The sequence below is a fragment of the Canis lupus genome, chromosome 5 (genome assembly GCF_048164855.1).
Source record: "Canis lupus baileyi chromosome 5, mCanLup2.hap1, whole genome shotgun sequence".
Taxonomy (NCBI): Eukaryota; Metazoa; Chordata; class Mammalia; order Carnivora; family Canidae; genus Canis; species Canis lupus.
The window spans coordinates 24,713,208-24,731,567 of NC_132842.1; the positions used below are offsets into that span (position 1 = coordinate 24,713,208).

General features: G+C 49.0%; 1 protein-coding gene across 2 annotated transcripts in view; it reads right to left on the reverse strand.

The window, feature by feature from the left end:
- CAMK1D (calcium/calmodulin dependent protein kinase ID) overlaps positions 1 to 17,847 on the reverse strand; it is a 432,276-nt gene extending 414,429 nt beyond the window's left edge. The window contains exon 1 of one of the 2 annotated variants that reach the window (XM_072825818.1): positions 17,473 to 17,847. In XM_072825818.1, the coding sequence (XP_072681919.1) occupies positions 17,473 to 17,564 (92 nt within the window). In that variant the 5' untranslated portion in view covers positions 17,565 to 17,847. The remainder of the gene's footprint in view (positions 1 to 17,472) is intronic. The other variant, XM_072825817.1, reaches the window with a different exon arrangement.
- Between the last annotated feature and the right edge of the window lie 513 nt (positions 17,848 to 18,360).

Below are 18,360 nucleotides of genomic sequence, written 5' to 3' on the forward strand. Positions count from 1 at the left end.
GAACTGTGCATGACCTTTTGTTAATAGATACCTAAGCTATAAATGATATGTATTTTATAGTTCCAGGGAACACTAGAATCTGTTTGCCAGAACTCTAGGGCGAGCCCTCTAACTCTTTTGTTTTGCCAATAGTCTGATTTGAAATCTTGGGGTTCTCTGGATGTGCTAAAAATGATTTTCTTCATTTCTGCTGGTACAGAAATAGCAACCCAATAACCAAATGGATCCTTAACCTGTAAACTAATCATTAGGCCCCATCCTCTCTCAGCACAGAGGTTTTTGACGCGCAGATCCCAAGTCCCAGGCTCCTCACCTGCACGCTGAGCATAACACAACTTCCCAGATCAAGCACTTAGGCAAGGCCTCCAATGCACCCGCAAGAGAGAGGGAAGCTCTGGAGACCCAGCAACAACAGTTATGACACACAAGCACACAAGTTGTCCCTGTCAGTGCCCCTAGGGCAGTTGTGAGCCAGGCACAGCCTTCCAGAGCCTCTTCAGACAGATCTGGGTTCAATCCCTGTACTGTGACTTACGAATCACGTCACCTGGGGCCAGTCAGCTCTCCTCAACAGTCAAGCGATACTTAACACACAAAGTCATTGACAAATTAAGTGATCCATCAACTAGTCAAGTGTCTCCTGAGGTACCCCATGACTAGCAGATATTGAAACACATTAGCCATTAGTATTCTTTTTCAAACCAACTCCACACCTTTGCACTAACACCGGTTTTGGCAACCTTCTCAGAAAATCTAGTAGATCCGGAAAATAGATGTTGGTGAAAGAAAAAATGCATATTTTTTTTCCACTCCAAAGGTTTGGGTGAGGGTCCAAGAACAAGGAAAACTTTTACCTCAGAGTGAATACATCTGGGACGGTGAGGGCTTGATAAATTCTGAGGAGAAAACACCAGGAAACGCCACTACGTATGCCCAGAAATTTTTCATCCAATCTGCAGCTCTACAGACATCACATCTTCTGAAGAGAAATGATGCAGCTGATAACCGTGGCCAAGGGATCATCCTTGGGTTTCAGACACACACTGGCATGCAGACAAAATAGTCACAAAGCTATTAAAGGCCAGATTTGCAGGGGAAATGATGAAACAGCCAAGCACGCCTTGCTTCCATGAGGAATCTCAAGACCGCAACAAGCCATGCTTGAGGGGGGATATCTCAGGAAGGAAAGTAACAGAAAATAGCATTTAGAGGGACACCGCAGGACACTGCCAACTGTGGTACCCAACTGACAGAAGGGTATAATGATCCAAACATCATTTATATTTAGTTTGGGGCCGTCCTACTGAGGAAGACTCTGTTTTCGGAGCCTGACAACTAGGTTTTCTTTCCCCGAGCGCAGTCCTGATAGCAGCCAGCAGAAAGAGCCTGCCAACAGGCTAAGGGAGGAAGCAAGGCAAAGCCCCACAGATTAAAAGTTCACCCCAGCTAATCCCTCGAGTGAGTAATCCATGGGGGGAAATGTGGTGACCATCTAGAGAGACGAAATCCAGAAGAAGAAAAGAGGGACAGAACATTCTGAAGAGCTTAACAGTAATGAAAACATTTAGAAAAGCAAGCTTCCTGAGCAGCTATGGAGACAACTTCACGACTCGGGATTTTTAAAACTGAACCAAACAAAACTCTCCATCTGTTGCACAGCGTGCCAGGTACTGTGGGTGCTTCAGGGGACACCGTGTGAGAGGTGGCCCTTCCTCTCAAGAGCTTCCTGTTTCATCAGAGAAAAGTCTCACAAGAGAAAAAACTTGGAACAACTGACCCTCAACAGTATGAGTCTAAGACTGAAGAACCGGGGAGAGGAGCCTCAGGTGGACACTTGACACTTGATGGAAGGGATCACACTGAAGCAGAGCCCTGGAGACCTGATGGGGCAGGTGGTGGAAGCAGATGACACCACAGGGCCAGGGCAAGGAGACTGGAATACATCTGCGTACCTGTAGGACACGGGCGGACCACCTCTCGCACCTCCCACTGATACAGCAACAGCCTCCATGTGTCACAGCTTAACAGTCTTTTGTTAAATGAATACATGACAGTCATCTGGGAAGTGGGTCACTGGAGAAGCTCTACTAGAAAAACAATCCCCCAGGGCCCCTGGGTGGCTCAGTCAGTTTAGCATCTGCCTTTGGCTCGGGGCCTGATCTCAGGGTCCTGGGATTGAACCCCACATTGGGCTTTTTAAAAAAAAGAAAAACAGGGGATCCCTGGGTGGCTCAGCGGTTTGGCGCCTGCCTTTGGCCCAGGGTGTGATCCTGGAGTCCCGGGATCGAGTCCCACATTGTGCTCCCTGCATGGAGCCTGCTTCTCCCTCCGCCTGTGTCTCTGCCTCTCTCTGTGTCTATCATGAATAAATAAATAAATCTTTAAAAAAATAAAAATAAAAATAAATAAATAAATAAATAAATAAATAAATAAATAAATAAAAAAAAATAAAAAGAAAAAAAAGAAAAACAATTCCATTACCAGGTCTTACAACTGGTCCCTATCCATTACTTCCCTTCCCTTGGAACTCTTAAAACACTTTGCAGCCTGTTTATATCACCATGCACTGCTTTCCATTGTGGGCATATGGGCGCATGTCCTTTTTCTCTAAGAGTTCGGGAAGCAAAATGTACCAACCCGCACAGGAGAGCCCCTTTGGGGTGATGGTTAAGAGCCCTGGCTTTGGCCCCAGACAGGTAAACCTAGGTTCGAATCTCAATTCTTCCATACAGATAGATCTGTGTTACTCTGGCCAAGTTGTTTAACCTCTCTGGGCCTCAATTTCCTCCAAAATGGTGACAATACTATCTATTTTATCGCATGGTGGGTGGATTTAATGTGAAAATTCATGTAAAGTACTGTACCTGGCCCACAGTCTAGCAGTGGGTACTCGTAAAGTCTGATACGATTATTATTATTATTAAAACTCTATGTCCCTTTGTCTTGCAGAAGCCAGTCTTCTCTTTGGCATACAGCAGAAGCTCACTAAATACTTACTGAGGAATGCTAGATTTTTTTCCCTTCCGACTTCTAGAACTTTCTAGAATCCCAGCTGTCTCTGAGCCCCATTGCCAGCAAGGTATACCCCTCTTCTCAACTTCCATATCATATACCTGCTGCAATAGCAGTATCACACTGAATTGCAATTACATGTTTGTCGGTCTTCCCAAAACGTTCCCTGGGGACACACAGGGAACAAAACCACATTTTGTTTACCAGCACCTCCTCAGTGCCTGGCACTAGACTCTCAACCTCTAATATCCCATGAATTTAAAAAAAAAAAAAAAAAAAGAAAAAGAAAAAAAAGAAAAACTGTGGTATCAGTCTTACAATTCTCAAAAATTTTATCTGAAGTCTGACCAAGGGGAATAAATGAAGGCTCACTTCCAGATGGCTTTGACCAGACACACCCATTCAAATTTGCACACCAGAATTAGTTTCAGCATCCCTCACTCCTGGGTTTGTAAAGAGAAGCCGTTTACCCAGTATCCAATGAACCCACAGTTTTCTGCAGGTTTAGCACCTGTCTAGACAATACCCCACAGGCCATGGTGGGAGCTACAGAGCAGACCCCAAACTCTAACTTCCTGGAAAGCTTCCAAAGGACACCCAGCTCTTAGGACCTTTAGGGTTAACCAGGATTTTTAGAGGTCCCTGCATTTTTTTTATCTGGACCATTTCTACAATCCCCGGATGAGGTTACACCTGGGAGATACACATTCAAAAAATTCTATAAGAGGATGGCCACCAGGAACCCCTGGGGTGGGGGTTGGCAGGATACAAGTCACTGGATCCTAAGACTCAGTGGCTGTCACGTCCACACTCAGTTAGGACCCTGCCTGGGAGACTAACCAGCCAGGGTTGTGCCTTCCACAAACAACAGGCATTGCCCCTCCCTTGCCCACCCTGTGAACCACAGAGAGGTGGCTGCAAGGGTGATGCGGCCAACCAGAAAACAAACCACACTGCCCTTCCTCAAGGCTTCCACCTGACTATGAGGATCACAAAGAATATGGTCATCGCAGGCCACAGAGACAGAACTACCAGGCTGTCACAGTACTTCTCACATGGCCAACATTCACCAACTATTTGCTGAATGAATGCTATAAGTCTGGCTGACTTCAGCACCTCTGATCTCTGGCATCACTGACATGACTACTACCCCTTAATTCTAGTTCAGCCCCTGTGGTTTTCAAGACCACTTTCCTATCTTTCTCCAAACTCATTCTAACAAAACATAAACTCTCTTCCACTGACCTATAAGTGGTTATTATTATTTAATTTCTTATACTTAAGAAAATGCTTTAAGCCAAAGGAATGAATCTCTAATGGCATTCCTGAAGGCATCAAGTAGAGACCTTCTTAATGAAATTTAAATCACATGATAGGATCTAACATCTACTTGCTTAAAATTCAAGTCTATACCCTTTTTTTTAATAACAAAATGCCACAATAAGTTGGAAAGGCAGGTACTGTTATCCACACTTAAATATGAGAAAATAGAAGCTCAGAAAGATCATCTAATTTGCTCAAGGTCTCATAACTCATAAATGGCGCAGTTAGGACTTAAACTTTCTTAATCTAATCAAAGCCAGTGCTCCTTTTATTCCACTTACTCGTTCATTTACTCAACATTGATGAAACGTGTAGGTGTCCCATGTGAGCCAGTCGCTGCCTGGGAGGCCTGTTCTGTCAGCATATGGGAAAGCCTCCACGCAGGCTCCTAACATGGGTCTCTGCAGCAAGACCCTGTAGGAACCATGGAAGCCCCTTCTCTGCTCTCAGGTCTCTGAATGCAGATCCTTCTCACCGACTTGGGGACACATGGCCTAGGAGCCACAGGATGGCCGGGGGAAACATGCAGAGGTAGCAACAGCACTCACTCTCTGTTCATGGCTCTGAATTCTCTCTGGAGCCAAATGCATCCTCAGGAGCTCATTTTGCACCTACAAAATGAATTACTGAGGATACAGGAACATAACAATGGCTGAAATAAGAAATCTCTAACATGGATGGCTTCTTCTTGGTCGCTGTCATGACATTGATGGTGATGGGTGATGCCTCTGAACGTTCACTGTCACCATCGTCAGGGATAACATGACACGCACGCTCTGGATGTGGTCCAGGCTACCTGTGGGACCTCAGGCAGCCTACCGATGAGAGAGCTGGCCTGACAGTATCAATTTGAGTTAGAAAGACTTTAGCCTGTAATTGCAAGAATGAGTTGATTATGAACACTATGTCCTAAAGAGGGGCTGGCTTGAAGGTTTTGGGTGTGAACAGTTTGGCAGACGGCAAAGGCCTAGCCCTTCCCAGCATAACAGAATGCCATAGGCTGGGTGGCTTATGAACCATAGAAACTTACTTCTCACAGTCCTGGAGACCAGAAGTCCAAGACAGGGCCGCCCGGAAGATTTGGTGTGTGGTGAGGGCCCACTTCCTGGTTCATGGAGGACCGCCTCCCTGCTGTGTCCTCACATGATGGAAGGGCCCCAGACCTCCATGGGGTACACTCTTTTACAAAAGGGTACTAATTCTATCATCGGGCTTCACTTCCATGACCTAATCACCTCCCAATGGCACCACTTCCTAATACACCACACTGGGGGTTAGATTTCAACTATGAATTGTGGCGGAGGCAAAAAAATCAGTCTATAGTCAACAATATTTATTTTATAAGTGAAGTGCCTGAAGCCAGGGTCTTGTGTCCCACCCCAACCAGGTACAGTCAGCCACATGTGGATATAGTTTTACCTCTTTCTTCCCACATGTATAACTAGCCAGTAGAGGTCTCTTGAGCAGGGTCTCCTGTAGGCACCAGGTCTGTCCCACTGCAGATGTTCAGAGGTGCTGATGAGTGTAAAGATGGGATCATGACAATAACTCCAAGAACGCTCTCACCCCCCACCACCATGAACCTAACACAAGTACTCAGAAACCCATAGCACTCAACGAAGACCACCACCCCTATTTCCAGAGCAGATAACCAATCTGTGCACAGTGGTTCCATCAGCCAAGTTAGTAAAGTACTGAAATATTTTCATACCAATCAGTGATAACCACAGCCTTATCGTAGCCCTAACAGCTGACCTCTACGACCTCTCCTGAGATCTCCCCACCCTCTAGAGAGATTGACTACCCAGAACCCATCCAGATAACAAGTCAAGTCATATTGCCTTACTTATTTCACTCTTCTAGATTTTTCAAATTCTCTACTAGTATAACATGTGGCTTTTATGATTTTTTTTAAGTTTTTCCTAAGGTACCAATCACTTATAAACACTAAGAATGAAAACAACAAGCATGTGAAGACAGCCAGTTAAACTATACTATGAAACTCGTTTTTGTTGATGCTTCCAGAGTCAAGGTTGACCCACAGCCCAACTACTATGGGAACACTGCCCATAAGATGATAGCTAGGTTTCAAAGAGTGTACGTGATACTAACATTCATAAGAAAGGAATATTTTTAAAGCTATAATTTCCATAACATAATAATACCTTATATTTGTATAAGGTCTTACTACACATGCCTTATCTCATTTGGGACTTACAACAGATATGTAATATAAGCAGGTGTAATTATCCCATTTAACAAACAAGGTATTCAAGAGGTAGAGAGGATAAGATCATGATTCCACAGTTCTCAAGTGACAGCTAGAACTCAACTCCAATCTCCTGACCTCTACGTCCTTCAGAGGTATGCTGGAGTCACCTCACACCTGCTCAGAAGAGCCTGATTCAAGAATTTTGCAGTAGGCCACTTGAAACTGCTCCATGTGGAAGTATTTACACTATGGAAATCAGAAGCTGTTACAGATCAGAGCCCATCTCCTTGCCATACCATAATACGTCCACAGAAGGGGAGGCGTTTCTTCTTCATTCTTTAATATTCTCTATCTCCATCAACCCCACTAACCAGCTTGTAAGCCATGTGACCCAGGAGAAAGAGCACTGAAGTAGGGACTCAGAAGACACTTAAATCTACCCCATCTACCACTCAGCAACCTTTTCCCATGAGTCATTTGACCTCTTTGAACCTCCATTTCCTTATCTGTAAAGTGAGGGCTAATAACTGAATCATGCAGGTAAAAACATTCTGTAAACTGCAAAACACCACATGGCTGTGAAAAACAATATGGCGGCACTTCCAGAAATGTCAGCAGAGAATTACCATATGATCCAGCTGTGTTACACGGGGTTAACTTCTGTGTACACAATCAAGAGAATTGAAACCTGGAACCTGAAGACATACGTGTACCTCCATGTTCATGCAGCATTATTCATGACAGCCAAAAGGCAGAAGTAACTCCAAGTGTGTACCAACATGAATGAACACAATGTGCTATAGACACACCATGGAATATTATTATGCCTCAAAAAGCAAGGGAGGGGAACCTAGATGGTTCAGTCAGTTAAGTGCCTGCCTTTGGCTCAGGTCATGACCCGAGGTCCTGGGATAGAGCCCCACATCGGGCTCTCTGCTCAGCGGGGAGCCTGGTTCTTCCTCTCCCCCTCGCCCTACTTGTTTGCATGCTCTCTCAAATAAATAAGTAAAATCTTTTTTAAAAAGGGGGGGGGGGACATAGAAAAGAAAGTTCTAGTACAAGCTTCTATGTGGATGAATCTCGAGGACATTATCCTAAGTAAAACAAGCCAGTCACAAAAGAGCAAATGTTTTGTGATTTCACTTCTGTGAGGCACCTAGAGCAGTCAAATTCATAGAGACAGGAAGCAGAATGGTGATTATCAAGGGTTTGGGAGAGAAGGTGGACTAGGGAGTTGGAGTGTAACGGGGACGGAGTCTCAGTTTGAAAAGATGAAAGGGTTCTGGAGATGGACGGTGGTGACAGTTGCACAGCACTGCGAGTGGACTCAATGCCACTGACCTGTACAATTAAAAATGGTTTAGAGGGACGCCTGGGTGGCTCAGTGGTTGAACGTCTGCCCTTGGCTGAGGGCATGATCCCAGGATCTGGGATCGAGTCCCGCATCGGGCTCCCTGCATGGAGCCTGCTTCTCCCTCTGTGTATCTGCCTCTCTCTCTCTCTGTCTCTCATGAAGAAATAAATAAATCTTAAAAAAATAAAAACAAAAATAAAAATGGTTTAGGATGGTAACTTTTCTGTTAGGTTTTTACCAAATTAAACATACACACACACAAATATGAAGCCTTGTTATTATATTCTAGTTGTGAAAGGAGCCAAAAGGGCCACAAAACCCCACATTCCTTTTTTATCATTACCAGGACCACAAACCCCGTCTTTGCTGACCGTGCTAATATAGGCAGAAAGAATCCACAAGCAGTATCACTCTTGCACATATTATCAGATACAGGTTTTCCCCAACTTTTATGCAAGGTTTGCTCTAAATGTTCACTACAAGCTTTTTATTATTATTTAAGGCATACTTCCTTAAATGAAATTTTTCAGGGCTACCTAGGACTGTACTCTAGCCTCAAAAAACTTTGGGGGCACTGACATGGCTGGATACAGTCCCACCTGGCCCTGGGAGGAGGGATAGGGGAGACACAGAGGCCACCCATGGCACCCCCGTCTTCGGGAGCCCACACTAGCTAGTACCCAGCTTTGTCATGGCTCTGCAGGAGGCCTCGCTGGGTCCTCCACTTCCCAGTTTTCAACCCATCTGAGCCTCCTCAGTACCCCCAAAGTCCCAAGACCACAATTACCTATCTCCCTCCTGTCTTACATTCAAACACGACTTCTCTTAGGTGTTGGAGAAAAAGCACTTCCTTTAAAATCGCTTACATCATAAATGACTGGGCCCCCGACCTATTTCAAGGTGTTCCTATCTTCTGATGTTTCAAGGCAACTTTCAAGTGGCCGTTCCTATAAAGGTTAAAGAAGTGGCAGCTTATAGACGGAAGGACACCTGGGGCCAGGGGCACCAGGCCTGCGGGACGCCTGCCACCTCCACCCCTCCGCCAGACCTCCCGCTCCGCACCCATTCTCTTCCCTCCACCCACAAGTTTTCTAAAGCTACAAAGGATTTGGGGCTGTGGGGTTGGGGGTCTTTGGTTTTTGTTTTGCAGTTTTCCCACACACACACAATACTGTGGGCCTCAGCATGAGACAGGACACAGTTGTGTGAGGAGGCAAGGCAGAGGGGCCATGTGAAAACCAGGGACTTTGGAGGTTGTACTGAAAACCTTTAGGGTTTCAGTTACAGCATCAAATCCAATTCCGTACAAAGGCGATTGCACTGGTGTGTGTTGTGGATATGAAAGAAAGAGAGGTCCTCCATCAAGTAGAAATGTCAGGCACTTTTCTTCCCCTGCTCACCCCATTAGAGATCCCAATAAATTGTGCACCCTCCCCCTGAAATGGAGAGGTCAAGACGAGAGATACTGCCCAACGCAGGCATCTCCCCAACTGTCACACCTGTCATATCCTGAAACCTGGGAAATGACCCTTCTGAGATCTGGTCCCACACCCCCTCCAACATTCCCCATAAAGATATTTTTAAAGAAACTGTTACGTGTGTCCGTGTGGTAAACACACATACAGGCTGTCACTTCTTAAATACCCTCCCCCTAAAATCAATTCAGGACATATCAACCTTAAACTACGATGTTTTGTCATACTGCAAATAAATTACTTCAGTGCTCAAATCAAAACCTTCTATTCAATAAGAAACAAAGCTGACACACGGTAGCAATTCTCAGAAAGAAAAGCACCTGTAAGCCCGAAGCAGGGCCACAGCTGTAGGGAGACCTGGGTGCTGCCTGGGAAGATAGAAACTACAGGCAGAGACTGTTGCACAAGCTGACGCAGATAGGGACAGGCTAAAACAAAACAAAACAAAACAAAAGACCCAGCTCAGGGTGCAGGGAGAGGTGCAGAGACAAAGCTGATGAGATAACCAGAGGAAGGAATGAGCCTGTGAAATACAGCAAACTAGGTCACTCCAGCACACAAGCTGGCCCGGGGGACGTTTCAGGCTGAGTCTCTTGGTTAATGCTAGCACTCTATGAACTAATCACCCTCCTGTGGGGAGCAAATGTTGAATGGTTCCACGGACCCTCCAGATCCGTGCAAATGGCCTCTGAGGAGCAGTGTTCCAGCACCACAGGGGCTAATGAGAGGGAAGGAGCATTTCCTGAGAACATATTTATGGGCCCTGCATTGTACTAAGTAGTCTTCATGGGCTCTCATTTAATCCTCCCTACAGTCCTGAGATAAGGTGCTAGTCTTATCCTGTTTTATGGAGATGAGGCTGAGAATGGCCAGAGAATTTGCCCAAAACCAGACTCTAAGAAGCAGCGGAGCAGGATTTGCGCTCGTGTCCTAGTGACCTCAGCGCCTACTCACTACTCAGAGCCACTCACTGCTGTGCTGTGTAAAACAACCAGCGATTGTTCCTCCCTGGCTGACTGAAGACTTGTTGATGGTTTCTTAAATCAATTTGGGGGTGGGGTGGGAGGTGAGGAGAGGTGAAATATGTAGCATTCTGCGTTTTTGCAACAAGAGCTTCCAAAAATCCATTTCCCACAGATTCAGACATGTTCTTCTCCACGGTACTGGCCCTGAATTCCCATAGGCAGTCCCCCTCAACCAAAGCTGCTTGAAAGCAACTGGAGTTGATGACAGCTACTGTTGACTTAATCCCAATTATGTGCCAGGCACCTCATAGACATCGTTGCATCCTTACAAGAATCCCACAAGGCAACAACTTCCATCTCCATCTCAACTCAGAAAGATTAAGGAACCTCTCCAGAGGCACACAGCTTGGAGTGGTTGGATGGGAGCCACCTTTCCATTACGGGTCATGGCCGCCTGATGCCTCTCCTATCTGGCCTCAGCAAATAGGTGATTTTCAAAGGCTTATCCTCAAGATGTGGTGTTACCCAAGAGACAGAATCTGAATCCTATAGTTAGTTAAACTATAGATGGTTTCTGAATCCTTCTGAAATCACTAGGAAAAACAGCACAAGACACAGAGCTGATTGCTGGAGATGTGGAATGAATCCGGTGTGTCACCAAATGACCCTGGCCTGTGGCATCCATTTGGATGTTACCCTTGGTCTGACTAGAATCAAAATAATCCATACACTGAATAAACATTTTTGTTTAGAAGTCAGGCAGGACCTAATGAAAGTTAGCCCAAGGGAAAAGTGGTTTCCTTCCCAAAGAAAGACAAGGCCATAACCAACATGAACCGAGAAAGAAGATTAGGTCAGCATCTCCCCCAGAGTCCACATATCCTTCTGCTTTTAGCTACATATGAATTGGATTGCCCATGCCAGAAAAGGAATTCAAGGCAATTGCCTAGGACACCAGGCTTCCTGGTGGCCACCCAGAAGCAGTTCCTTCTTCAATTAAAAATATGGGTCCTCAGGGGGCTGTGGACTCCCTGATGATTCCTGGGAAATCTGGTAAGGATGAGAAGTATGAGGTTGAAGGTCTACCACTATGGGTGCAAGTTGATCAGCAATGTGACAGTCCCCCACTGGACCAATGCCTAAGCTGTCCCAGAGGAGAGAGGAGAAGAAGGAGAGAGATTGAAGGGGATTTAAGGAGATTTATTCGGGGAAAGGAAAGATTAAAGGGATTTATGGAGACCCAGCCAAAGAAAAACTCAACAAATTAACCCCTAAAATCCTCCCCTGAGGAGACACAAATGTCTACCTACCTACCAAGCCTAATTACTGTCCGTGCAGTGGCCAAGTTTGAATCAGAAATTTCTGCTTGAAACATCGTCCTTATTAGCCCCTCTGGGAACAAGCTCTCTACCCAAAAGAGCAATCTCCCAAATCCCACTGCACTAATCAATACGGACACTGGTTGTCCGTTATCTTTTTTCCCAATCAAGAAAAATGTTTGGCTTTTCTTCTTCAAATAGAGAACATCCTGTCAAAGAAAGGAGCAGTAAGAATGTTCACGTTTATTATTTGTCATGGCATATGTTTGGGCTTTAAGTCACCAAATTAAGTGGGAGAATTAAAGGTTACAGGCCCACCTGTCAAGGGGAGCCAGCTCTTCCTGTTGAGAACTCTAAAGGCAAAACCCAGCATTTTCACAGAAAGTTAAGTAGTTCTTCCAGCTGCTGAAATGTCCAGCCTATCACCACTTTCCCTCTGTGACCGAGGAGGAGGGGGCACGTCAAAAGCCCCCCACCCCCCACCCCGGAAATAAACTCAGAGGGAAGGAAATTCACCTTGAAAAGCAGGCGCCCCTCCTGAGGGGTCCTAAAAGCCCAAAGGGTGTAAGCTTACCCAATAAACGGTTTCCAAGAACCTTCCCAAGTGTGGACAGCCCTGCTCTGCAGAAGCAGCAGGCACTTGGAAAATCCTTGAATAAAACTGACCCAGACCATCCAATGGCACCCTTCTTCCAACCCCAAATCCTTGGAGAATCTCATGTCCAACCACAGCAGTTCCTCTCTGCTGTCCCTTCCAAACATATCCAGAATCCAATCACTCCTCCTCACCTCTGTGGCTACTTCAGAGCCACCTGCCCCACACCTGGATCATCACAATAGCCTCCAAGAAGGTCTCCCCACGTCTGCCCTGGAGCCCACCGTCCATCTTCAACACAGCAAGTACAGTGATGATGGGAACACTTAAGTCAGATCAAGGTTCTCCTCTGCCCAAAACCCTCCAACGCCCCCCACATCTATCAGAGCAAAGGCAAAGTCTACGGCCTCCAAAGGTTCTCCATGAATCCGATGTCCCCTCTGCCTTGCCCCCACTTCCTGACCCTCATGCCTCTCTTCTCTCGGCTCCTACCTTCCTCCCCTGACTGCCCACTTCCAGCCTCTCTGAATGCCAGACAAGCTTCCCACCAGGCCCTCATCCCTTGCTGTTCCTTCAGATGTCCCATGGCTCCTTTCGATGGCATTTAGATATGAGCCTCCCAGGGAGGCCATCCATGACCACCTGGCCTCAGGCTGCCATCGCCACCTCACGCCACAAAATCCCCCTGCCCTCCTTAGCTTTCCTCCTAACGTGTATATGGAACACCATCCTCTCCATCCGATTTACTTACCTTTGTCATCCCCTGGTCCTCCTACCTCCAGAAGGTAAGCTCCAAGAGGGCAGGCATTTTTGGTTGTTTGCTTGCAGCTGTGGGCCACCCCCCCACAGTGCCTAGACTCTATCACACGTTCAATAGATAGATTATCTTGTAATGTATGAGAGGCTGAATTTATATCCTGCCCCCTTCCAGAAAAAAAAAAAAAAAAGAACTGAGAAGTACAAACTCCTGACAAATACCCCAGCTGGGACACCCTCAGGCAGAAATCTAGGGGCTTCCACCCCTAGGTTCCTCTTAGTAAAATTCTTTCAAATGCTTCACCCAGATTCTAAAATTCTGAGCAATCCCAGAATAAATACTATTAAATCAGCCGGTCAAATATACAACCACCTGAAGCAGCTTTGCGTTCTCCTCCTCCCCCACACACACACATACCCCCCCCCCAAAAAAAGGACTGTTGATTTTTTCCCCCAGGGCTTTCAGATAAATCAATCATCTGTGTACTCAACAGGTGTATTTACTGAGCAATTTCAGAATAAGGAGTTTAAGTATGATACTAGTGGGAAAGGACCGCGCTTGCCCCACAGATATTTCTATTTATACTCTTCCTAAAGCAGCACCCAGCAGGCACTCATTTAATGAAAAGGGGAACACACTATGCTATTGACATTAAGTGGGATAAGACTTCCTGTCCTGAGTTGTTTCACTTTGCTACTAGCATGAGCCCTAAAATGTTGCTTGCCACACACAGAAGGCTCGTAAAGAGCCACAGCAGGTACCTTCCTTGTTCAGGTGAGCCATAAAACCTCAGGGCTGTAAGGGTCCTTGAAAACCATCTTGTCTGTCCTGCCCCCCTGATGAGGAAGCTGTGACCCAGAGAGAGTGGTGTGGTCATTTGTCCAGACAGGCCACATAACCCATTAGTGGCTGAGCCAGACCTGAGAACCAGGCCCAAATCCTCCACGATGCCTAGTTCAGCCCCCTACAGACAGCAATTACTTCACCGTAAAATGTTCCGTCTATAAGAAAAGCATGTATTCACACCCTGCAGAGATGAAGATCTCTTTTCTAGGACATGCCATTTCCTATACTCCAGAGGAAAGGAGGTATATTGGGACAATCATTCTGTGTCATGCCAGGTACTGAGACCTTCTCTGTTCAGATGGCTTTCGTAGCATGGAAATTATAGAAGTGATTTCCAGGAGTCTGGGGGACTCCCTGGACACCGCACCCAAGCTCTCTTCCCATCTGTTATTCTTCTCCGAATGGCATATTATCATTTTTTTTTTTAATTTCGGAAGTCATTGAGAGGTATCTCTGGAAAAGATGGTCTGAAGATGTCTCTGCAAATACGCTGACAGAAACGTTCACTACCCCTAATTTGTTGTTACACAACGTTTATGTGCTCTCACAACATGCCAAGGATCTGAAAACATGTCGTTAATTAATAAATAGTAATTAGGCCTTCCACCTAATTCAGAGCTGTGGTCAGGTTCTGCAATTCTCTTTCAAAGGGAGTTACCTGCAGCCCACCCAGCTGGGAGGTTTTCCCTGAGGCCTGACTCAGAGGCACATCAGCTAACCCAGGCCCAAAGCCCAGAGCCAGATCCTGTGCTCGGAGGCTGTCCCTGGCTTCCTTAATCTCCTTCCCACCCTCCAGGGACCGCCTTCTCACCCACCTGGCCCCCACCCTCTAGCAAGGCCCCTCTGATCACACAAACTATAGGACTCGACCCTTTGGCTTCGACAGTATGTGTTCTAGCCCTGCAGGGATATTGGCAGCCAGATATCGGATGACAAAGTTTGGCAAAGTGTGCTCCTCGGGCCCTTACGATGCTTTATTTTAAAAGCATTTTAACACTGTAAGATGACAGTCTGGCTCCTGGCAGGGCTTTCCTGCCTTCAGATCTTGAAGGCATATGGGGAAGGTGTGACAAACAAAATGACTTGGAGCTGCTGAGTACCTTGGAAATGAATCCCAATCTCGATTAGTGATGCCTTTGACTTACGCCGGGGGAGTTTTGTTACAAACAGGAGAGGGGTCCAGACTCCACGTCTACACAGACAGGACTGGAAGTGATCTCCCTACTTGAACTCAGGCCAAGGTCACTGGAGTTGGCCCAGGGTGAAAACAGGCATCCTGAACATCAGACCACTGCTAGAAAGTCCAAGCAGACCAAATAATGCTGATAATCCAAAAGCTTTGAAATGTTGCCATATTTAGATAACAGGTCACCCTCACCCCACAGTTATGTTTTCGTTGCACTAATATTAAAATTAGCTTTCCAAATACTAAAGTCAAATCAAATTATTAGAAACATTTGCTGTTACGTAACAGCATAGTGGCTCGACCCCAGATAGAGCCTGATGAGTTGTTCTGCCTAGATTTGAGTATCAGCTCTACCACTTAATAACAAGCTCACGTTTAGAGAGTCACTTAATCTCTCTGCTGCCTTACTTTTCCCATCTGCAATTGGGGATAATAGCAAAACCCACCTCCTAAGCTTATTAGGAGATAAAATACATGTAAGGCACTTAGAATAATGCCTGATACTTGGTATTCATTTAAGAAAGTCACCTATGATGACTATGAGTGTGTCATTGAGTAAAAGCATTTTGATCACTTAATTATTTGTGTTGGACTGTTTTAGAACCCATGCCAGCACCACAGGGCCTCAGTGGGAAGCTTCTTTTCAAAGCATTATTTCCAAGGAGGAAGGCAAAGCTTTGGGTCCCCAACAGAGACCCATGCCCAAGTGCACCGGGCACCTGACCAGAGTCCAAGAGATTGTTCTGCAACAGCTCCACCGGTCTCTCTGGCAGCAGAAGGCAAATCCCCATCTGTCCCCCAAGGGAAAGCTGCCCCGCAGTCACTCCCAAACAGCGTCTGCCATACAGCAGGAGCCACTCAATAAAGCCACAGCTCACTGAGCTTCAGCGGGCCAGGTTGCTGCAGAGGCACCGCTGCAGGGCTCTCCTGAAAAGCAAGAGGGGGAGACTGCTTCTTTCCACCTGGAGGCCGCAGACAGGGGGAACCCGAGCCAAGGGCTCAGGTGGGATAGTGCCATGCAAACTCCCACATGCTGAGGCTCCACTCTCCCATCCCCTCATCTGCAGTCACATAACCGGTCTCAGGATGACAAGCAAGGGCATGCTTCTTGTTTCTCCATAACTTGAGAGCATCTCCGCATGAAAACCCTAAATCCGAGTAAACCTCGGATAGTAATTCTCAAAAGTTTTGACCAAAACTCACCCCTTAACTGGCCATGCTGAAAGAGGCCGTCCCAACCCCGTCTTTATTAAAAAGGCTAAGTCCTTTCTGTTTTCATCCCAACGAAGACTGAAAGTCTATACCCACAGGTGCCCCCCCCCCAAAGAGCAGCGCACAACACCCGGGAGACCCTTCTGAGCCTCGCCAACGGGTGTCTTCCTGGGAACAGGAGTGCGGCTGGAAAGGTGGCCTCTACAACTTCGCTCTGGGGGATCCACTGCAGATGTGGGGGTGGGGCTGAGGGGGAAATAAAAGACTGAAGAGCCAGGTGGACCCCAAGCCTGGGGGCAGAAGCCAACCTGCCATCTGAAAATGTGGTTCCGGGAAAGCAAACCAACCACAAAAAAAAAAAAAAAGGAAAGGAAAGGAAAGGGAAGAAGGAGGAACACAGTGATTTATCTCACCAAACACCTCCTCTTTCTCTTCCCAGCCTAATCAACACCTCCATGAACCCCTGCAAAACGTTCAGTTCATGGAGCACAGGTGTGCGTGTCAGAGAATATATATACCGACAGATACTGATCACCAGCAGATGCCCATCCCGGGGGGGGGGGGGGGGGGGGGTAATAACTTGAACTTCAGACTCCCCCAGCAGACCTGACTCTCCCTCACTGTCAGCCTCCCTACCTAATCGGGGGCGCATCGGAACAACAAACCAACCAAAACCAAGTCAGGGGCAGAGAGGGAGCCGCGCCGCACCTGCTGGGAGCTCAGGCCGTGCGCTCGTCCAGCCTTCCCGGGAGCACAGACCCTCCCCGGAGCGCGCGGCGCGGCCCCGCCAAGTGGGCCTCGGCTCAGGGCAGGAGGGACGGAGCTGCCCGCACGCGCCCCCCAACACTGCGAAGAGTCGCTGGCACCCACCGTCGTGCCCGCACCCGTGCGTGCAGGTGTGGGCTGAGCCTACGCGATGGAAGGGCGGGGATGGGGGGCCCGAGCCCCACTTGCTCGCGGCCGTCTCCCTCCCGCACACCCGGTGCGCCCGGACACGCGGCGACGAGACGCGCGCCGCCGGGAGGCAAGAGGACCCACCACGCTCAGCCCACAGTCACGCGTGGGGGGAAGGAGTCGGGAGGGCGGCGGAGCCCGGGCAGGCGGGAAGTCGGCTCCCCTGCCCCGGCCGGGAGCGGCGCCCACCCGCGTCCGAGGCAGCCCTGTGCGCGGGGGCTCCGCGGGGCCGGGCGATGCGGGCGCGGGGGGCCCCACTTACGTTCCGAGGGTCTCCTTGAACTCGAAAATCTTCTTGATGTCTTCCGCTTGCTTTTTCCAGGAGGAGCTGCTCTCGCCGTTCTCCCGGGCCATGGCCGACGAGGGCGGCGGGGGCGCGGGGCGCGGGGCGCGGGGATGCTCGGGCGGGGGCCGGGGCCGGGGCCGGGGCCGGGGCCGGGGCTTCCTCTTCTGCAGTTTCCTCTTTCACTCTCGCCGCCGCCGCCGCGCGGTCCCTCCCCGGCTCGGGGCTGCTGGTCTCGGGCACAGACTTCCTGCCGCCGCCGCCGCTCCCCGGCTCCGCCGCCGCCGGCTGCCAGCCTCACTTTCTGCTACTTTCTTGCCTCCCTTCTCCGCCCTCCGCGCCGCCCGCCCCGCTCCCCTCCTCCGCCTCCGCCCCCTCCGCCCCCTCCTCCCGCGGGCTCCCCGCCCTCCCCGCGCGCCCCGGCCGCCTCCCGCCTTCGGGGATGTCCTGCGCCCCGGGAGCGCCGTGCACCGGCCGCGGGGACCGACCGCGGCGCGCCCCGGAGCCCAGGCGAGGGCAGGTGCGGGGCGCCCGGCAGGTGCGGGGCGCCCGGGGCGCACGCGGGAGGCCCCAGCCCCCCGGGAGCCTTGCTGGCTGTGCGCTCGAGGCCCGGGGGCGCGAGGGCTTTCCCCCGGGCGGCGGGAGGGGGCGCCTCTGCGTAGCGCTCGGCGGCCGCGGGGTGGGGGCGGGGGCGCGAGGCTGCGGGCCTCCGAGGTGGGGGCGGGGCGGGGGCCGCGGCCGGGGCGTCCCGGGGCGGGCGGGGCGGGCGGGGGCCGGTTGCTATGGCGACGGGAGGCGGCGGGGGGGGATGCGGGCGGAGGTGGGCGTTGACTCGGCCCCGCGGTGCCGGAGCTCCCGGAGCTCCCG